At 40.8% G+C, this 23,275-nt stretch overlaps 1 protein-coding gene across 1 annotated transcript; it reads left to right on the forward strand.

The window, feature by feature from the left end:
* Positions 1-142: 142 nt before the first annotated feature.
* trpm4a (transient receptor potential cation channel, subfamily M, member 4a) lies at positions 143-23,068 on the forward strand. Its single transcript, XM_046043589.1, has 21 exons — positions 143-369; positions 698-800; positions 1,250-1,368; positions 1,731-2,039; positions 2,734-2,835; positions 4,340-4,468; positions 4,760-4,889; positions 5,189-5,334; positions 6,863-6,975; positions 9,246-9,353; positions 9,446-9,492; positions 13,368-13,600; positions 13,893-14,008; positions 14,235-14,367; positions 17,272-17,446; positions 19,086-19,251; positions 19,387-19,568; positions 20,282-20,414; positions 21,258-21,330; positions 21,772-21,866; positions 22,117-23,068. The coding sequence occupies exons 1-21, from the start codon at positions 358-360 to the stop codon at positions 22,139-22,141; spliced, it is 2,649 nt and encodes an 882-aa protein (XP_045899545.1). The 5' UTR covers positions 143-357; the 3' UTR covers positions 22,142-23,068.
* The last annotated feature ends 207 nt before the right edge of the window (positions 23,069-23,275 follow it).

Here is a 23,275-nt window from a genome sequence, read left to right on the forward strand (position 1 = left end):
TATTATATATTTTCTAAATGAAGTAGTGAAATTTCAGATTGTGACTCAGATGTTTGTTTTGTCAGCTCTGATGGCTCTTTTAAAAGAGAAATGTCCATCTCACTGAGACTGTTTGTGTACACATATTCCCCGGCTCAGAGATTAGATGCCTCTCTGAGGAAAGCTACGCCCTGGCTGGTTCTTGCTGGTACTGGTCCAGCTGCAGACCTTATCAGTGAGCTGCTGGACAATCTCTCCTCTAATGGGGCAGAGGTGGGACCGAAGGAAACAAAGGGCGACGGTCTCAGCACAGAGCACCGCGACTGGGTTCGTGACAAGGTCCGGAGACACTTCCCAGGTGAAGCTGAGCTGGAGAAAATGGTTGATAGGGTGAGTCGGACCACACATGTCTGTCTGTCTGTGTGTGTGTGTGTGTGTGTGTGTGTGTGTGTCAGTTTCCTTCACAATGCAGTTTTTGTCGCGGCACTGTATTGTGATGAGCAGCAAGTATTGCTATCACGATCAAAACAAGAGTCTCTGCATTGGTTGGCAAGAATTGATGATTCAACCAGAAGACTTTTTGAAAATATTATAATAACCCTATTAATGTTTATGGGAGAAATTAACAATAAAAAATTATAATAATGAAACCTGACTATGATGTATTAAAATGAAATGTTCATTTGATCTTTCCCTTTCACTACCTCTGTGTGTCTAGGCTTTGAGTATTTATAAGAACAGAGAACTGGTCACTGTTTTCAACGGAGAACAGGAGGGTTCTGATGATTTTGATACAGTTCTCCTCAAAGCCCTTGTTAAAGGTAAGTAGATACATTGATTTACATTGACTATAATATTTTCGATAATACTAGCCTCTCCTGATATAATTTTGTCAAGATTTTTGGTCACCCTTCCTTTTCCAATATTTGTTGCCTTTTAAATGGGATCTACTGTCCCGCATCCTTGGATGATCCAGAGAGGGTTACCTACTGGATGCAGAGCATTTTATAGGGTGGAATGGGATTATTGATTTGAAACTTAACATGTTTTTGGTTATAGTCATAAGTTTATTGCTTGGATCGAACTCCTTCAACCCTATGATCCAACACTTCCATATTCTTCACAGTCTTCTGTGAAAGAATTTATGTATTGCAATGTTCAATTTTATTATTATTATTATTATAATAATGACCTCTTCCCCGTGTGTGTGTGTGTGTGTGTGTGTGTGTGTGTGTGTGTGTGTGTGTGTGTGTGTGTGTGTGTTTTTAAGCTAGTAAATATGTGGCCAGTAATGCCAGTGAGTACACTGAAGAGCTGAAACTGGCCGTGGCTTGGGACCGGGTGGACATCGCCAAAACTGAGCTTTTCAATGGAGGCATACATTGGAAGGTGAATTACAAATGTGATTAAGCTTTGCAACTATTTCAGCCTTAGCAGTAAAGAACTGTTAATATTTAAATAATACTATAAAGCTTGTTCATGGATCATTAAAATTAAAAGGTTCATGAATGTGCTCTGTAAATTTCAGATGAGTAGTATATTTATGTTATATAGTGAATTTGCCTTTCTTTCTGGTCCCTTACATAACCACACATTTTGATTAGTTGAGGTCAGCAAACATCATGCATTGGCAGTGCTGTGATTTTTTTTTTTTAAGTAGAGAAACCAGGGGCTATCCTACAGAAAGTGGTAAGAAATGTGTCCCTGCTTGCTTCAATCACATAATGTTGATGAAGTGATTATGTTTTCAGTATGAGGACCTCGAAGACTCCATGACAGATGCACTGATCAACAACAAGCCCCAGTTTGTGCGCCTCTTCTGTGAGAATGGTCTGAATATCCTGGACTACCTGACATACGGCCGCTTGGAAGGCTTGTACCGCTCGCTGTCAGACAGCTCAGTGGCCTATGATCTGCTCCAGAAGCATCTGAGCGACAGGCAGGGCCTGGCTGGATCCTTGCACAACCTAGATGGAGCTAAGACAGAGGAGGGGATACCTCTGAAGAGTCCGAGTGCACCAAATGGACACGCCCCAGCAATGGAGCTCAACCTGTATCATGTGAGGAAATGGAGGGGAGGATGGGGAAAGGGAAATTTAACATGGATTAATAGAAGGTTTAAACATAGTGTCAGTGGTGTGCAGTGGGTGGGTGAATGATTCTGTTGATGTCATATTGATTGGTCATTACTTTGAGATGACGGCGATGATGCAGCTGCTAATGGTAATTACTTTTATATAGTCTTAGTCTTTATATAGCTCTTTTACTTTATTTGAATTACATGTTATGTTGTAGGCTACAATAGCATTAGTAGTAGAAATAGTTCAATCTGGGGCAGGCATTTTATTTCAGAAACATTTAGTGATTTCAATTATTTTTGGTGAAATTCTTTTTACATCCCGAAAGCAATCAATAAATCAAATGCATTGCTACAAATATATGGTAGCTGTGGCTGTTGCAGGACTGTAATTAGCACGGCCAATAATTTCATTTGAATCTGAATAAAATGATTGGCTCGCCTACCTGCCTGTCTACCTGCGTGTACTCTTCCTGTGCACTCACTGCACATGATCATGTGTTTTGGAGAGTGGCTTTGGAGACCTTTGAGAAACAAAGTTGCTAGAGAACTTTGAGAAGTCACTGAATGTAGCAACGAAGTCATGATTTGCACCCGTTTAACTTTCAATTAATTTCCCTCAATCCTCCATTTCTGATCATGTAAACATAAATGGGATGTGTCTGTTGATGCTGCAGGTATCCCGCCTGCTGTGGGACCTGTTGGGTGATGTCTGTCAGCCTTTCTACTATGGACCTCTGGGCCTTGACTACAAAATCAGCACCAGGAGGGCTCTCAAGGTCAGTGAGTGGGGATCCCCTGCGATTTTACACAAAATCTTTTTTTCTATTATATGTGAAAAAATTTGTGTAAAGCCTTTTGTGGCATTTGTGTTTTGAAAATAAATAAAATCTCACAGTATGGAGTTAGAAAGAAGTGAGCTTATTTCCAGCCCTCTCCTCATCTCTGCATGACAAATACTGCCATCTGCTGGTTCCCTAGTAAATCACATTAAGCCTGTGGCAAAGAACCTTGGTGTTTGGTTTGATAGTAATTTAAATTTCGAGCAGCACACCACAAAGCTTGTTCAATCATGTTTTTATCAACTTAGAAATATAGCTAATATTCGATCTATGTTAACTTTTAAGGACACCGAGACCATTTTACACGCCTTCATCTCATCACGCCTGGATTATTGCAACAGCCTTTTCACCTGTTTAACCCAAAAATCTACTGATCGACTCCAGACTGTCCAGAACTCAGCTGCCAGGCTTTTAACCAGAACAAAGAAATATGACCACAATACTCCTATTTTAGCTTCATTACACTGGCTCCCAGTATGTTTTAGAATTTACTTTAAAATTCTATTGATCACATTTACAGCTTTTTATGGCCTCTCGCCTTGTTATATTTCTGAACTTTTAGTCCCATACGCACCAGCACGTACCTTGAGATCCTCGGGCAGAGATCTGTTGTCTGTTCCAGAGTCTCGACTGAAAACTAAAGGGGACAGAGCGTTTGCTGTCAGGGCCCCGAGGCTCTGGAACAGCCTGCCCGAGGAAATCAGGTTGGCTGAGTCAGTGAACTCTTTTAAGTCCCTTCTTAAAACATACTTTTATAGGAGAGCCTTTCCCGATCTTATTTCACTTTATTTTATCCCTTTTATTTTTATTGTATTTTACTAATTTTATATTTATCTGTATTTTAGTCTTTTCATTGTTTTCATGCTTTTATCTTGTATTGTTTTTGTATTATTGTCTCTTGGGTATTATTGTCTTTACACTTGTTAAAGCACTTTGTAACTTGTTTTTGAAAAGTGCTACAAATAAGGATTATTATCATTATTATTATTATGAGGCCAGAGGCTCCGGGCTATAAGCAGCCACTAGCATTACGCACCCAAATCTCCGACGCAACTGTCAGCAAATGTAGCGGCAGGTTTTGACAAGGAAGAAGAATGCATGCAATTAAAAAGACTGCAGCATTGTGAGTCCAACACTTGTAGTGCAATGCTAAATCACTGGAGAACTCTAATGTATACATTCAAAAGTTTACATCTCCTCTGGGATCAGTCCTGCTTTGGGGAGTTTTTTTTTATGATACTGACCAAAAGAGATGGACAGAAACAACTTTATGAAAATGTGTTTTTCACTTCAGGGCCACCATACAGAATCACTGACAACATCAAAGCTGCAGGCGCAATTTAAAATAGATAATGTATTAAAACTCTGTTATTAACAGTAAGAAACTTTGTTCAGATTTGACTCCCTCACTGGCAAGTCCTGTGTCTTGTCTTACCTTCAGCACGTCAATAAAATGCTGGTGGGGGACTGTTCCTACCGGGATCAGAGCTGTGCCTCGCCCTGGGCAGCGCTCTTCATCTGGGCCGTCCTGCAGAACTACAGTGAAATGGCTGTTTACTTCTGGGAGATGGTGAGACTTGCATGTGATACTCAATGAGGACATTTCATACAATTATAAATATTTTAGATAGGTGTGGGGTATTGGCTGTGTTCAGATGACGTTTTTGTAGTAGATAGTTTAAACCTGACCAGTTTCAGGTGACGACATGAGAGGTGACATGAAGTGCCGTGAGAAGGCTGACCAGCAATTCACACTACAGCAAACTTCCCTGGGATCCCAAACCTGCCATTTCTCAAAATTGCCATCACATTTGGTTTCACTGAACTGGTGTTTTTTGGGCACCCTGTCTTTCCTTGTCAGACAGGGGAGTCTGTGCTGAGCGCTCTGGGGGGTTGCAAGATGCTGAGGGAGCTTTCTAAGCTTGAGAGTGAGACTGAGAGCAAGCTGGCCATGAAGGAACTAGCACAGAAGTTTGAGGACCTGGCACATGGTGAGTCCGACAGCAAGCTTCTTGTTGTCCTAGTAACTGTACTTTAACTTAATCAAGAGCAGTGAAATACATCTATTAATTATTTTTATCTAAAAATAATCCAGTGGCTTAAGGTCCCCTCTTAGAGTCTTGCAAGACCTTCTGCATCTCTGTCTACCGCATTTTCTGTCATGTCTCTATTGTTTGTTATACATAAAATGCCCCAAACCCTGTTAGCTAGCAGCCTAGACAAGCAATCCTTAGCCATTATGAAGGAGGAAAAAAAGTCAGTCTGTGTATTATATGGTTTGTGTGTTCAGATGTATTGGGTGAGTGTTACCAGAACAGCGAGAGTCGCTCCTTCACACTCCTTATAAAGAAGTCTTCAGTGTGGGGTGGGGCCACGTGCCTGCAGATGGCCACTGCAGCTGACGCCCGACTGTTCTTCAGCCACGATGGTGTTCAGGTAGAGATGCTGTCCCTGCAAACATTAGGATTTAACAGACTGGTAAAATTGCCAGGCCGAGAGAAACAAACAGCAAGAAAAACACATTCACCAATTTGACAACACATGCACTGCATTTAGAAAGGTATTTCAAACCGTAGACGGACTGAAGATTTATATTAGGTGCCTGCTTCTTGGCTGAAATGTAATAATGTTGATTAATCATATACATATATAATTTAGCAAAATAATTGTCTTACTGAGTTTGAAAAATAAACATTCAAAATCAAAGTTACTTGTTGAAGGGGCTATATGGAGTTTTTCAATGAAATCACTTAGGAATTAATCATTTTCACTGCCTTATTGTCAATGCGCTGTAGCCGCACTTTGAAATGAAGCTCACGCCTATTTTCTCTGTTGCTTGGAACAGCCACTATTCTTCTTCTAACATGAGGACACCGGGTCGGATGCAGCCCTGTGCGTGCTCCTGAGCCTCTTTCAGACTACAGCGACAACACTTCAGCTAACGACAAGCAGTCCACTAACATCATAAAACATACACTCCAACATAAACTCCACATAAGAATTAAAACAACAATAAAAGTTTACGTGATGAAGACTGTCAGACCAAAGGAAATTCAAATGTTGTCGGGTAAAAACATAAGAAAGTCACGGAGAGAGTCACGTTAGCTCGCTGGTTAACGCCAAGCAGTTGCTAACGTTATCCTGTGCAAAGCTTTCCACATTACTTCACTAACTAATGCGACCCATATTACAATCCTGTGTACCACCGGTATTATGTCAAAGTATTGATTTAGCAAGCAAGAAAGGATGTAACAGTACAAAGCAAATCTGGAGTGATTTGTTTACTAGCCTACAGTGATGTAAAGGCAGGGCAGCCAGCTAACGCTAATTTGCTTCATAACGTTCAATTTAGATATAGTCGTTTTATGACACTCAGGTACACAGCTTCTCCACCTCTCAGTCGCTAACATGACCCACATAATATACTGCTACTGCAATAAAACAGCGACAATGATACAATAAATATAATAAAGTAACACTAAAGCCGGTGTTGATCTGCCTCTGAGACGGGAACGTTGAAGTAACAGAGCCTGAACATGTCTGAAGAAAAGCCACAGCTGGCATGCCGGTGTTTCCACGTTGACACTGGGATTTCTGTATGAAAGCAGTTGTGTTTCGGATTATGTTTGTTCATTGTTCATTCAAGCAAGCACGCGTATGAGCACACACCTGGTTACAATCTTAAAACCCCACCGCTAGTGGCCGCTGGAAACTACATAATGCCCCTTTAAATAAATTAATTATCACTTGTGATTGCAAACCTTTGCATTCACTTCCAACATCCACCTTACAAATTCAATTCTTGAAAGGTTCATGATTAATTAATTTAAGAAATCTGAAGTTTTTAAATACCAAGGGTGGGTTTGCAAAATTGATGTTGATGCAGACAGTGTAAATGAATGTAGTCAGTGAGTGTAATGTTGGTTGGGGGCTGTTGTAGTGACAGTGCTTCTCTCTGCTGTAGTCTCTGCTGTCACAGATCTGGTGGGGTGACATGGAGAGGAGTACTGAGGTCTGGAAACTGGTTCTCACCTTCTTCTTGTCCCCGATCATCTACACAGACCTTATTAAATTCAGGTCAGTGTTGTGTTAATATTGTGTTATTCTTGTGTTGTTGTTGTATAAATTTGATAGTGAGAGAGCTCTTTTGGTTTGGTGAAAATCGGAATGATATTTGACGTTTTCACCTTTTGTGCAAACAGTTGCCTATTATTATTTATTCTCACTTTCTAATCGTAGAAGCATTTTCTAAACTGTACTCATCAAGTCAAGATTCATGTCAAAAATAACTGAGTCTCTAAGGTCCCAATACGTATGATAATGTGGTGATTGTAGGCTAAAATCACGAGTATACTCATTACTAAATCCAATTGTGAAGTAGCCTGTCATATGATTTTCAACTGCATGCATAATACACTGCGGAGGTGTGTGTAATGTTGCAGCCTTGCAAAGTGAAGCGATGTGGTTGTGGTGATGATATATTTGGGCACACAATCACCATCAACCGCAATGGGACTTTAGAGACTTTGCTGTGAACTGGGCGTATTCATTTGAAAACAGCAGACTGATTTTGGATTTTTTGTGACTTGTGACCACATTTTGTTCTTGTAAATTTACCACTTTCATCTAGGATTTTTTTTCTGAGATTGTTAATCCCCACCATAGTTTCATATTTTTTGGACACAATTTAAAAAAGTATAATTCAGTTAGCATACTCAGATGGGCTGGATCTCAGAATGGCCGATTTTAATTCACAAATCACAGAGGCTACAGGGCTCGCCCCCCCCTCGGGCTCGCTGTATAACATAATGCTGTTGTGTTAAGAATAACTTGATTTCCGCTGAAAGCCCAGTGGAACAAGTCAGGATGATATCTAAAAATATTTTATCAAGTGGTGTGTACTAGGCTAATAGTTCTCATTAACACTGTACAAATGTGGTGTCCACATATGTAGGGTGACCTCGAGTTAACCACGAAGATAACCTGCTCAGAGCGGTTTAGAGATGCAGTGAAAATTGCCATGGCAGCATGGTAAAACACATTTCATAGCACGGGTTAATTGGGAAGTTACACCCGATGTCCCAAAATTACTCCTGATGTTACCCAGATAAGCCAGTTACCTCACTTCTTAGTTCAGACCACAGTCCTCTCGACAATAAATACTGATGCAAACAACACACACAAGCAGGCAGGGTGATTGACTGCAGGTGTTACACATAAGGAATCAACAGGTAAGACAAAAACAGGAAATAAAGTAAAATCAGGACAACTTATAAAACAGCAAACTGACGGACACACAGACCAAAGTCTGACAGAAGTAATGAACAAGGGGATGATTATCAAGGCTCACACAAGGAGCAAGGAGTTAGCAAGGAGTTTAACCAGGGGAATAAAATGCACCATTTTGGAAAATCTGTCTACTACTGTGAGAATGGTTGTGTTACCTTCAGAGGGGGGTAACCCCGTAACAAAGTCCAGAGAGATGTCAGACCAGGGCTGAGACGGAACAGGAAGTGGTTGTAGGAACCCTCCCGGGGAGGACAGAGAGAAGAGAGAGTTACTGTTGGCATGGGGCGAATGGGGCAATTAACAGTGGAAGTCTGGCTACCCAGAACCCTCTCCTTCACCAGTGAGCCTGGCCTTTTAGCGGGCAACGGGCGATGAAATGGGCGAGCTAAGGGCAGTAGAAGCACCTGCCCTCCCTCATCCTCTTCTGTCTCTCCTCTGGGGACAGAACAGGGGATGGGGCAGGAACAGATGGTGGAGCACGGCCTGGAGAATGAGGAAGAAAACTGCCCTGCCAGGTCTTCCTTCTCTCTCTCGTCCAAGCGCTTGTCGTTCTTAATGGAAGGACATCCAACCTCTTGGGACGGTCAAAAGAGGCTAATTGATCCTTTACAGAACCAGAGAGTCCATGGACAAAAGCATCAAACAGCGCAGACTGGTTCCAACCACTCTCACCAGCTAGGGTGCAAAATTCCACAACGTAGTCTGCAACTCTTCTTCTGCTCTGACGGATGACCCATGAGCGCTCACGCCGCTTCTCTGGCAGGAGAAATGTGCTGTAAAATCTGAGTGAGGGCACGGGTGAAGAATGGATAAGAGTGGCATAAAGCAGAGTCTCTACCCCATTCAGCTGCAGCCCAAGCCTCTGCTCGTCTAGAAAGGTGCCCTAGCTGTGAGAGCTGGGCATGACAATGATTTCTGACACGTTGTTGGACACAGTTGAATCTGTTCTGTGTTGGAACTGGATCAAGTGAATTGGCAGGAGTCGAGATGATTCCAAAGTCAAAATTTTTTGACTACAAACATGGCATGCCATGTTGTGTGTGTGTGTTAATTTACAGGGAACAAGAAGAGGATGTTAAGTCTGTGGATGTTCACCATGCCAGAGACTCTGACAGTCTGGATGGGCATGACGCCAATGCCTTCTCCATTGCTGACACAACACAAAAGTAAATATACAAGCATAAATCAGATTTAGGTTGTCTGACGGTTTTCCTTCTCAGTTCTAAAAAAATCCCTGATTCTTGGTTTGGGGTTGCAGTGACGAAGATGTTGAAGACATCAGCCCTGAAAAAGAAAACCTGAAAGGTGGGTTTGGATCACTATTCTGCTATTGGTACTTGCACTCAGTGGCTATTCTCCTAGGTACCCCTCCCTTGCAGAAAATGTTAGAAACATATTCCTTCAGTGTTCATAATGAAAGAATACACAAGGTTAGTGGGATAAATTATTGTTTTTTATGGGGTTGTTATTAATAATAAGAAAAAACAATGCCTGCCCTATCATTTTAATGGAAATTACAATTTATTGGTTTAGAATCTGATATAATGAAAAATCCTTACGCTAACCCTTGTTTAATCTGTATGATAAAACAAGAATCAACAATGTCCAAATGGAAGAAAATTGTTCACTTAATTTTACCAATAGTGGAGTTTGTTCTGTGGGTGGCCTTGGAAGAAGGCCTTAGTTTTATTAAAATCCAAACGGTTTATCAACTCGGGAGTAAATGTCACAACAATCTGCTAAATTATGATATTTTGTGGGCAATGTTGGGGTTAGTTGTAGGGTTGGTTAGCGGGTCACTAAAATCATTAAGAATCACCCTCTGTGGACCATGAATATCCCTGTTCTTCTTCTTCTTCTTAACCGTAATTTAACCATTTAACTAGTAAGTCACAAATTTAAACCTATTTTACAAGTGAGAACTAGTCAAGACAGGGTCAAATATCAGGATCTAACAAATAACCACACAACAACAATAACAAATAACAACATTAGGTAAAGTACAGTTCATAGCCAAGACAGCAATATTAGATCATATATTTACAGGGTTGGGAGGATTACTTTAAAAATGTAATCCAGTAGAATTACTAGTTACTTGTTAAAAATTGTAATCAGTAACGTAATCCAAGTACCACAAAATAAAAGAAATGTAACCTGATTATGTTTAGTTACTTTTAGATTACTTCAAAATAATCCAGGTTTAAATGTTTTTATATGATGTCATTATGGTAGTATCTGGCCAATCGATGACAAAAAATGTGTTTTTTACGTATTCTTGATGATATTTAAGAGTTTGTCATGTGGAAAAGCATATTAAAATGTGTATGACTCATTTTGCACTTAATGAAAAGATTTCTCAATATAATGCTGCTAAAGCATAGTGTTTCTGAAGACGGGCCCCACTGATTACTGTACGATGACCAATATACAACGATGTGTCCTGAAGCTAGAGTTCGTCAGAACTGAGTGATAAAGGGAGTCACGTTTGGACAAGGTGGACGGAGAGACAAACCTGTAAATAGTGGGGCACAGGGATACATAACTGTATCATCTGCATACAGATGATGCTTAGAGAATTTGATCTTGTCACAGATATTATTAATACAAACTAGAAAAAGCAAGGGTCCCAAAACTGATCCTTGTGGTACACCCTTCGTAGCAAGGACTGGATTAGACATGTCCTTGCCATGTTTAACCATCTGTGAATGATCAGATAACTGTGGAACCATTTAGGTGCTTTGTATCGAATGACAGCACTCAGCAAGGTATTACTAAGTAAAGGTTGGTCCACCATAACAAAAGTCTATGAACAAAAATACACGGGTAATTTTATTGTCTATAGCCTCTTTGAAATCATCCATGACTTTTAAAGTGGTGGTTACTATGCCCTGATAGGAAACCGGATTGCATGTCATATCATATCAGTCCTAATTTAAAATGGCCATCTTGCCATTTCGGTCAGCTCATATTCGGACATGGCAAAAAGAGCAGAGCAGGTAAAATATAATTGTTTATTTGAACAACCAGAGGCCCATACCACGAAGCAGGATTTGAGCTTATCCAGGTAACTTCGGGGTTAATCCTTGGTTTTTAGTACCAAGATGGTGGTTCACTTCATACCGGGGTAGATCTCCATGGTAATTTATGCTGAATGGCTGTGTATTCTTTCATTATGAACACTGAAGGAATATGTTTCCATGGTAATTTATGCTGAATGGCTAACCTGCTCAGGAGCAGGTTGTGCTCTGGAGCAGCTAGCTGTGGAGTCTGGATCTGTGGTTGCGGGTCACCTGCTGCCCCCGTGTTCCTGCTCAGCACCCTATTGTTATTATTGTTATTATAATCATTAACATTATGATTGTTATCATTAACACTACTATAAATATCTGTACCATTTTTCATTTAGTCTATAGCAACATCACCTTTACTGTCTGTACCTCTGTGTGTATATTGTGTAGGCTGCCTCCCTCCCCTCTCTCTCTCCTTCCATCCCTCTCTTTTTCTCTCTGTTCCTCTCCTGCCCTCTCTCTCTCTCTCTCTCCCCCTTCATCCCCAACTGGTCGAGGCAGATGGCCGCCCACCCTGAGCCATGGTTCTGCTCGAGGTTTCTGCCTCTTAAAAGGAAGTTTTTCCTTGCCTCTGTCTCCTAGTGCTGCTCTTGGTGGGAACTGTTGGGTTTCTGTAAATAGCATCACAGAGTACGGTCTAGACCTGCTCTTTTATGAAAAGCGCTGTGAGATAACTGTTGTTGTGATTTGGCGCTATATAAATAGAACTGAATTGAATGTTCCAGATAAGAGATCAACTCTGTGAAAAACGCTGCCTACTGACCTACCAGCTCTCTTGGAAAATGACATCACCATCTGTAGGAAATCCCACAGACTGTTTTAGCCAATAGGCTGCTTTATGTTTGCAGGGGTGATGTGGAGAAACTCTTGACTATAGCGGTATAATCCTACAGAGACATATTAAAAGTCTTAGGTTATTGTTGCCTACGTGTTTTTACAGTACAGCAAGATAAGCCTACTTACTGCTTTGAAATGTGTGTAATATTTTTTATTTGCTTCCAGTTTGTTTCACACACCCTGACGCAGCCGTTAAAATAAATGGGTTTTATTATTCTTATGTGAGGCTGAATATTATGAGCAGTTTGGTAGGGATATTGAAATACAAAATTTTAATATGAACGCAGGCTATCTATTTTAGGTTTAATATAGCTTTCTTAGGCCTACTACAAAGACTGTAGTCATGTTCAGTGTTTCCCACAGATTGACAGTGGAACTGTGGCGGGGGCCGGGCAGTCGACTGTCACAGGTGTTATGCCGAATTTTGCATGCCTGCCGAGAATTGTATGAAAATGCATTAAAGTTCTGCTTTTAAACGCTATACTATTCTTTGTGGGGTTCATCAATAGTGATAAATGATTAGTATATATTTTATGAACGTTAAGAATTGTTAATATATTATTACACTTAGTAAAAGTAGCCTACCATTTCTTGAGATTCAGCAAAAACGTGGCGTTAACTGCGTTCAAACAGCAAAGTGTCCTAAAAGACAGCGGTGAAGTTAGTTTTAAGTTGGATATTCGACAGACATGATTTTTTGTGGGAAGTGATGGATGCCTCTGTCAGGCTTTGTTCGGAATGGTTCTAAATTAGGCCCCTGGGGTCTCATTTATAAAACTGTGTGTAGAAACCTCGCTAAAAGGGCTTCCCCCAGTGCGTTGAACTATGACACTAATACCGTGCATCTATATGTGATGACTTGGGAGTGAGAATGGGTTAGAATGAAATGTGGTGCCCTTAACACCAGATGTCAGGAAAACATCCTTTCTGCAAGAGTCTCTCTCTCTCTCTCTCTCTCTCTCTCTCTCTCTCTCTCTCTCTCTCTCTCTCTCTCTCCCTCTCTCTCCCTCCCCACCGAGGCCTAGACAAGTGACAGAGCAAGGAATGATGGATGGATAGATAACATGCTTTTTGTACTATGCTTAAAGCATCACCAACAGTGACAGCTGTGTGTCACGGTATATGATGTCTGCACCATGATTCCCTTTGGAATCAGTTCTTTATCAAACATGTGTACCTAAAAAGTGCCCACTGAGTGTATATAATAATATATTATGTAGGACTGGTTGTTGACATCCTTGATCCTTGACATTCTTTTCCTTCTCTTTACCTCAGACTCTTTGCCATCCAACTCGAAGAGACCATTTATTGTGTCACGGTGGAGACAGTTCTGGTTTGCCCCTGTCACATCATTCCTTGGCAATGTGCTGATGTACTTCCTCTTCCTCTTCCTGTTTGCCTACGTTCTACTGGTGAACTTTAAGCCCCCGCCACCTGACGGCCCTTCCCCTCTGGAGTTTGTGCTTTACTTTTGGGTTTTCACCTTAGTATGTGAAGAGATTCGGCAGGTTGGTTTTTAACACACTAGCATGCACACATATATTGGCGCTTACTGAGCGGCCCAATCCACATAAAAAATATTTTACATAAATGTAAACTAAATAGTTGATTTTCAAAAGTATAATTCTCTGTGTAAGACAAAGAGTGTACAGTCAGCAAGAGTTAAGCGCAATTTTCAGTCTGAATGCTAATTGGTTACCACATCACCTAAGATATTCCCCTCTCTCACTGACACAGAGATACTGCACAGATAACCACATACACTGTTTTGACTCAACTCTCTCTCTCTATGGTTGACAGACCTTCTTTGTTGGCAATGCGTATGTGCTCCAGAGTATGAGGAACTACATCCAGGACGTGTGGAACAAGTGTGACCTCACAGCCCTCGGCCTCTTCACTTTGGGTCTGTGCTGCAGGTGATTCTTCTGACACACTCACACAAGGATTTACATTTGCAGCGGCACCAGATCAAGGCCACTGTAGGGTCAGAAGGCATCGCTGCCAGTCCTTTTTTTTACTGGCTCAAAAGCTAATGAATATTTTCCTGTCCTTTTTTTCTGATCTGGTGTGTATGTTCATAATGTAAGTGAATATATTGCATGACATATGACTGGTGATTAACTGCACTGTTTTGTTTCCCAGAATGTTTCACTGGTCATATGAGTTTGGCCGAGCTGTGATGGCAATAGATTTTATGGTCTTCACACTACGTCTGATCCATATCTTTGCCATCCACAAACAGCTTGGGCCCAAGATCATCATTGTTGGCAAAATGGTAAGTGCACACAAAACTCACGAAACATGGGCAACACACAAATTAATGAAATTTGTGTGTTGCTGAAACATCAGTCATACCAAAGGGTTGTTTAACAGAAAGTTCAAATCCCAAATGGTGCAGTGGCAAATTATATCCCTGTTGCTAATTAACATGAATATTGTGGGCAACTGCATTTACATTTATTCATTTAGCTGACACTTTTATCCAAAGTGACTTACAATTGCTATACATGTCAGAGGTGGCACGCCTCTGGAGCAATGAGGGGTTAAGTGTCTTGCTCAGGTGAGTGGGTCACAGTGGAGGACGGAACCCTCTCACACCAAAGGCAGGCGTCTTATCCATTGCGCCATCGCCACACCCCCTAACTAAAGATATAATATGTAACTTACTTATAACCCAGAGAAATCCATAATTTTAATCAAGGTAACACTGCATTTTATTTGGTCTCCTGTTAGTGGCGTCATATCCCCTTTGACGTGTGTTTACCCATTAATTGTGGTTATCTGCCAGAAGCTGACTCTTTCTCCAGTGTTTAGGCACATTTTTATGAAATGCTTTTCAGGCCGCGGCCATTTTTAACATAACTAACAATGAACACTAAAAGAATCCTAACCAGGAGACTGAACTGTCAGCTTTTTAAAAAAATCTTTATTGCAAAAAGAGGTATATGGGAGAAGTATACAGGACAGTATACAAATATATAAGAAGACATAACTAATAAAAACCTTGCTAGGGGTAGTCTATGTTATATAAAGATATTAAAAGAGGGCCATATGTTGAGACAGTTTTTGTTGTTTGATTTAGAAATTAAATTGATAAAATGTACAACCTCATGGAGAAAAGTTACGAATTGCTGCTTAATTAAATTTCTGTCCAGTCAGTGGCATTTACAAATCTGTTGTAATATGATATAACATATGAAATTAAAACAGTTTTTTCTGAAACAAAGCAGGAATGTTCTTATTAATTCAAGAAACAAATTTTTCCAACTGGTAACTGACAGCTCTCATGATCCCCCGCTACATCACCACGTCATTAGACTACCTCCTCTTTTGTATAGTTTTTATGTAAGAGACCCCTAGCAGCAGAAATGACATGCTGTGCGTCTAACTTTAACTTTAACCAAAATTAAAGATGCACTATGTGTACTGGATAACCTCCACTCTGTAACACCACTCTACAGTAATGGAGTGAGTTCTGTAGTTCAGTCAAATCCAACAGAGTGATGCATCTTCTGTCTAGCAGATTACATCATCTCACTCAGGAGTCCCTTTCTCAGATGATTCATAACAAAACAATCATTTAAGCTTCCTAACTTAATATTTTTGAACCAGGACCAGTCTTTGGATGAAGTAGCACTTGAAAAATAAGGTGTGTCAGATTAGGTAGGCTACAGCTGTTAATTCACTGTGTCAGATCCATTTTTAATAAATATTTAGGTAAATATAAGTAGCCAGTCAGACTCTGGATCACCAGATATGCAGTATTAAAGGACTTGGATCAGGGCCAGTTAAAACTTAACCCTTTCATGCATGAATTACAGCCTCTGTCAGGATTTTTTTCCTATGTGTTTTTATGGCTCTTTAGGCATGAAAAATAAAATTAGAATAAACATTTTTTTTAAAACACACATTTTTCAAGGAATTTTGTACTTGGCCACTAAGGTGGACAGCATACATGTAAGGTTTTAACTGAAGAAATATTTATTTAACAAACCAATAAATAAAATGATATATTATGTAAAAAATATAATTTTAATGCTGTTAAACTAATGTGGTCACATATTTTAACATATTCTAATACTGTTTAATGCAATGCAAATACGTTGAACCTCACTTCTGACTCCTCAGCCTCTCTTTCTCAGCATCCTCAGCTCCACTATCACTGCTGCTAGCATTTGGGGTTTCTCCTATTTCTGGCAGCCATTCATCCTCACTGCCACTAGTATTATCCTTACTTGATTCTGATGGAATTTGCTCCACTATCCTGAATGCCTTTCTATTACCGGCTGCAAAACACTAAATGTTACTCACATAATGGAACTAATCTGCACAAAATATTGTTTTTCTTACAAAACTCCAATTGTAGCATAAATCCACTGATTTTACATCCAAAAAAATTTGTGCACATGAAGTATTTTCAAGAAAAACAAAGTCTCAGTGATAGTTAATTGTCCAGTTTAGTGGACAGATGATTAATCGTAATTTCCTCCCAACACAAAATCAATACTTGGAAAGTTTAACAATTGTATTACTCCTTAGTTGTTAGATGTCACCATATTTTATTTACCTGCAGGGGTCTCCTATAATTGGAGGAATGGCAACATTTATCGGAGCTGCTCCGTTTTCCCGACTGTCCGTCAGCCATCTTGGTTTTGACGAATTTAAGTTGCACTTACAACGGCTATCCAGAGGTTGGCAGTGTACGGCATGACACACTAGTGTCCACTGCAGTGGCTGGTGTGCAACTAGACTATCAGAACCTCTGCCCATTCAAGTAAACGGCTTTTGAATAGCAGTCCACTGTAGTGACTGCATGAAAGGGTTAATCAGGACCTCTCTAATGAACATTGCACCAGTGTCTGTTTTTATTGTGATGCAGTCACAGTATAGTCTTTGGCTGGCATGTTGTGCACATACAGCACTCCATAAACACATCTGTCATGGATACGTTGGCTTGACCCACTGCACCTTTCTTTTTCTGCATTCCACGTGCCTCATATTGAAAATGAAATCAGTGTGACCAATATACTTTAATGTGTTTCATTTCAATTATGATTACATGTCATTGAAATGGGTCATGTAGCCTCTGGACTAGAGCAGATAACAGCAGATATAATTGAAATGACAAAGGTCTAAACATTACCTCACAACATCTCTGGTCTCTCTTTGCTTCCCTCAGATGAAGGACGTTTTCTTCTTCCTTTTTTTTCTGGCTGTGTGGCTCGTGGCCTATGGAGTGGCCAATCAGGCACTGCTCTACTCGTATGATCCCCGCCCTACCTGGATATTCCGCAGAGTGTTCTACAGACCATACATGCACATTTTTGGACAAATACCCATACATGAAATGGATGGTGAGTCTCGACCTCTGTCGAGCACAAGGACCTTTGGTTCCCTTTGTGTCCTCCATACAATATTATTTAAAGTCAATTAAAAATTCGAACCACTGAAACTACACTCGTATAAATATTCTGAAGCTTTAATTTCATTGATCTCAATTTTGTAAAATTAATAATGCACATTTTTGTTCAAAGATTTGAATGACCATAAATTGCAGAACCCTTCTTAAGATGAGTTTGTACACTTGCTTTAGCAATTTAAAACATGAATATCTTTTAATGCAGAAGATAAAATGGTGCATAAAATAGCCAAAACCATTGTCAAAAATGTGCCTCCATTCATATACAGTATAATGGATATATAAATGTAACCAGTATACAACGTACATTTTCATGCATGCATCCAAAGTGGATAGTTTTTAATTACTCACTCAGATGCCAGATTATTATATTATATATTTCTCCCACACGCTTGGAAAGGGAGGGGTAAGTGGTGACTGAACCGTTGGTTGCAATTCGCAACCCTCACCACTAAAACCTAATCACTGAACATTTAAATTAATTATGTAATTTTCAATGAAACTATAGATTAATAAATCACTTTTTTACTTCCTTTTTGTCAATGGGCTCACTTAAAAGTGAAGCACACGCCTGTTTTCTCTGTTGCTGTTGCTTGAAACAGCCACTATTTTGCTTCTTATGTGAAGGTATCAGGTCGGGATGTAGCTGCATGTGCACTCACGAGTGCAGCTACATACATGAATCTCCATCTTCAGCGACAACACTGCAGCTAACAACATGCAGTCCACTAACACCACAAATAACTCCCAGCAAAACACACCAACACAGACTCCTACACAAACTCCAGTAAGGATAAAAAAACAACAACGAAGTTTTATGTGCTGTAGCCTGTCAGGTCAAACAATTTCAGGTGAAAAACAGTCAACCTCAGAAAGGCTTGAGTCAGGGAGAGTCTGCTTTGTTTTGGAACCGACAAAACCTTCAGTGTTCCGTCTCTCTCTTTAGAGTTGGCCTTCACCTATTGGACAGGTAAACCAACATTACTGCAAAGCATGTGAAATACACAAAAGCCTTTCCAATTCTGACTCGTGTTTTCGCCCAAAGTCGTTTTCATTTCAGGGCGTCCGATGCCAATGCTTTCAGAAAAAGTGACAAAGCGTAGTCTGTGTGAGACGCCTCGGATGCGTCTGTATGAGACGCTCTAGGGCATCTCGTACAGACCGGAAGGGCTAAAGTGGTGTTAAAGGTGTGGTCAGCCCCCTGAAGTCCCCTACCTTTACCATAACCATCACAATTGTTTTTGCCTAAACCTAAGTCAGTGACTTTATGGATGTCGACCTTTGCATTGCTGCGACGTAGCAAACTGTGGCGTTTCATACGGATGCTGAAGGGTACTTGTGCTGTGCTGGAAGACTATCCTTTTTTAGTGTTTGGCGTTCGCGGACTTCATTTTGTTAGCTGTGGAGTTGCCATTGTGTGTACAATTTAGAATCAGTAGGTAAGATGCTTGGGAGGACACATGAACGCCACAGCCTATGTAAACCAATGTCAATGTACTATTTAAGCTTCTTGCAAATGTTGAGCAAATATCCTCACATATTGTTTTGGGCCTCTTCATGTATCTTCCATTTAGCTGATAAATTGGAGGAAGGAAACTGTACAAATGATGCCACACTAATTGAAGCCGGTGAGGAGCCCTGTCTGAACACCTTCGCCAACTGGCTGGTTGTCATCCTCCTTGTCATCTACCTGCTCTTCACCAACATAGTATTGGTCAACCTGCTCATTGCTATCTTCAGGTAAACAGGCATTTGCTTTGTTTGAATTTCAGTGCCGTCCTACTGACTGAACAGATTTTAAATATGAGTAATTGTTGTGTATGTTGTGCAACATGGAAACCCTCTGTATTCATGATGTGAATTTACTGTCTGCAGCTACACCTTCTCCAAAGTACAGGAGCGCAGTGACACCTACTGGAAGTTTCAGCGTTACAACCTGATTGTGGAGTACCACTCGAGGCCCTGCCTGGCACCACCCTTCATTATCATCTCACACCTCCACCTTATCATCAAGAGATACATCCGCCGCATCCCTTCTGTCAAGAGCAAACACTTTGGTGAGAAGTTGCAAGTAGAGCATGAAGACGAGAATTTAGCAGGGGAAGGAGGGAGAGGTAAAAAAAAATAAATAGAAAAGTATGGTCTAAGTGATAAAAAGGAGCACTATGGCCACTGGTTATCAAATATTTAACTCGCTCTTGCACTGGTACTGGTTAAGTCATGGAGAATGCCCATTCATTCTAGATGTGATGGGACCTACAGTTGTGTCTTGTGATACCAGAACAGTTGGTCCAAAGTCATCAAGAGAGAGCTGCCTTGGCATTCTTGGTAGCAAGTCAAGTTGGTTTTCAGTCGATGTGGGGCTTTAAGTAGTATTAAAAACATGTCATGTTCAATCCATGTTGGATTGAGTGTCAGTAGCTCCACTTTTGAGGCCTAGTCATTTAATGGTCAAAGTTCAGGTCTTGTTAATGTATGAGGGTAAGGTGGACGCTAAGGTCACCAGGCTGGTCATCAATGTGCCCTTCACAGTCATGTGAATGTCGCTGTGATCCACTGTAGTTAACAGGAAGCACAGACTGAAGGCAAATCTCTCAATTTACCCGTTGATCTGTGTTCCAACTCTCACCCATGGTCAAAATCTTTGGGTAGTGTTTAGGGGCTTTGGGCAACTGTCCAGGATTCTTACCTGTGGTACTTCCACAGATAAGCGTCTTCTGGGCACCAGTCTCTAACTGGTGGATCCTACTTCTATCTTCTCCGTCCTCAGTTCTGGAGTTACAGGACAGGAAGTCCAGCGGCCTTATCACATGGGAGGCTATCCACAAAGAAAACCTCCTCTCAGCTCAGAAAAAGCGGGAGAGGGAGAGTGACTCAGCACGGCTTAAACGTACATCTGTCAAGTAAGTTACCTATTGTGATTTTATAAAATGTTAAAAGATATCTATTTTTAGAACTGAATTAAATTTGACTGACAAAAATAAATGTGGAACATAGAGCCATGCCAATTATTACATATATTGATATTGGCGTACTGAAGTGGTCAGCTTTACACTCTGCTGCAAACTGCAATAGCAAGCTGAGGGTCAGCACTTCCAGGTCTGAGGCCACGGTTCTCTGCTGGAAAACGGCGAATTGATCCCTCTGGGTTGGGAGTGAGTTGCTTCCCCAAGCGAAGGAATTTAAGTATCTCAGGATTGTGTTCACACGTGATGGCAAAATGGAGCCTGAGATGGACAGGCGGACGGGTACGTGTCCGCAGACAGACAGACTTCAGTGGTGAAGAGGGAGCAGAGCAAGCTTTAAATTTAACAGTTGATTTATGTTCTAAACCTCACATATGGTCATGAGCTTTGGGTAGTGACTGAAAGAATGAGATTGTGGATACAAGCAGCAGAAATTTCCTCTGAAGGAAAGAAGGAACTGGTTTCCTCTTCGCTCAGCCTAAGAGATCGGAGTTCTGACATCCATAGGGAGTTTTGTCCACTGTAAAACGTCCACTCACTACATGCAATTTTTGATGATTTTCTTTTAAGGTATCCTTGTCAAATATATTATGAGTTCATACTAAATGTCACTTCCCAAAAATATAATCACACCTTTCATTTAGGTTACACTTAATCCTGCCGGTATGTTTCAGTTAAACTTTTCCACTTGTTCCTCTTGTACTTAAAGACTTTTCTGAAGTCTTTTTATTACTTGTTGAACTCACCTGGACTAACGTGCGTGTTTGTTCGTTCCTGCAGGGTAGACAGCGTGCTTAAGCAGATGGCAGAGGTCCGGGACCACGACCGAAGGCTGCAGCTGCTGGAGAAAGAGGTCAGCAATGACTCTCACTAGATCTTGCACATGCAAGATGAGCCTAATCTGTAGCAGTGCATAACTGTGCATCACCACTGTGCACCCTAGAACCATGATCCAGGCTCTTTTCACAGCTAGAAAATGTGATGTTTTTTAATTCTTTATTCATAGTCTGTGGTTTATCCCAGTAAGAAGCATTTTTGGTGCTTCTTCAGCCCAGGGACACAACTGAATATTTGACATGTTGTCCATCCTGTAAATCCTATTTTGACAAAAAGCAGTTTGTGTTGCTAAATTTCATTGTGTTTAATCCCTGCATGTGTTTGTTGATTGATGTGTGTCTGTGGAGTCTGGTATCTGTGTGCAGATTGTGTGTGCATCGTGTGTCTGGTTTCTCTGCAGCTGTTGGCTCTGCCTGCTCAGCACTCATCCATCTCTGTCTGTGTATCTCTCTCCCAGCTGGAGTACTGCTGCAGTGCCCTCTCCTGGATGACAAATGCTCTGTCTCAGAGTGATCTGATAAAGGCCGGCCACGCCCCCTCCGCTCCTCAGAGGTAAATTCACCGAACATCTAACTATAACTCGTTTTTTGTTTCCAGGGTTAGGGTCCATGACATATGCATTATATTGTATATTGATGCATAATTCAATTGTCAGATTGATCACTGGGTGCAGTGTCCATAGCATCAGGACAAGCCTTGTATTGTTTTTCTGGTCTTTGCTGCTATAGAGAGATTTTTGAGACTTTTGTCTCGTAGAAAGATCCTATTTTGGTTTAATAATTATTTATTTCTTCTGTTGTAGATCTGAATCCAAGCTGACTCCTTGAACTCCAGGAACACACACACACACACACACACACACACACACACACACACACACACACACACACACACACACACACAGTTTACTCAGGGCCATTGTGTCAAAGAGCACCTTCTATGCTATTCTTATTATTATTAGGGGTCCAAGCCCAAGGTGGCTGGGGGCTCCCAGTACCAAACGTGCTGGGAACTCTATTGAAATTGCTCCACATCCACTTTTGTTGCCAAATCATAAAAGATATGCTAAAAGAATTCTCCCAAGCAAATGATCTACATGTTATCCAATCTCTGTGCTGCTTTCCACCTGTAACTTTCATCACACCAATGAGACTACGGGTCCGACTTGCCCCGCCTCAGTGGGGCCGCCAGGTGCGGCTTGTGCCAGGGGGCTTGGATCTCATTTATACCTGCTTGCAGGTCTAGTTTCCTTTGTTTTACTTTGTTGATTTCAGATATGTTGTTTGACGTGCATTTTAATTAGAACAAATAGTATGCTGAGGTAAAAAAGATTTAACTTTTTTTTTAAAGTGCCGACATGCTTTGCTGTCTGCTACAGTGCCTGTTTGGATCCTACCACTACGAGTTGCCAAAGTCTGAAATGTTCAAATCTTACACAAGTAGGGCATTGAATGTTAAATAGAGCCTTAAGCCCCATATGTGACCAGCAAGTGCCTAGTTATTATGTCTGCTAAGTAAGGTGATTATTATTTTGTTAAATAGAATACTGTTACGTGATCATAACCTTTTCGGGAGAGAGCAACCTGCCTCATTAACCTCATTACAAATCAATATTTTTATATTAACAATGGATCGAATGTAGCCTCTTTTAGCTCATTGTTTTGGCTTTGGTTTCCATTCTTACTGCTTTCCAGCAGCTGTTTTCAGTAAAAACGAAATAAACCGGGGCCCTTTCCTGCATGTCATCCCCTCTCTCTCCCCTGTATTTCCTGTTTTTTTTCTACTGTGACAAAATCAAAATCAAAATAAGTGAGGAACTGCTGACACATTAACCACTACAACTTTATAATGTGTATGTTTATATATTAGCTGTTATGTTTTCAACTTGTTCTGCCTCCCCCTTGTGACCAGTGTATTAATGGATGCAACTTTAATATTGATGAAGCCTGATCAAAAGTGAC

The sequence above is a fragment of the Micropterus dolomieu genome, linkage group LG02 (assembly GCF_021292245.1).
Source record: "Micropterus dolomieu isolate WLL.071019.BEF.003 ecotype Adirondacks linkage group LG02, ASM2129224v1, whole genome shotgun sequence".
Classification (NCBI taxonomy): domain Eukaryota; kingdom Metazoa; phylum Chordata; class Actinopteri; order Centrarchiformes; family Centrarchidae; genus Micropterus; species Micropterus dolomieu.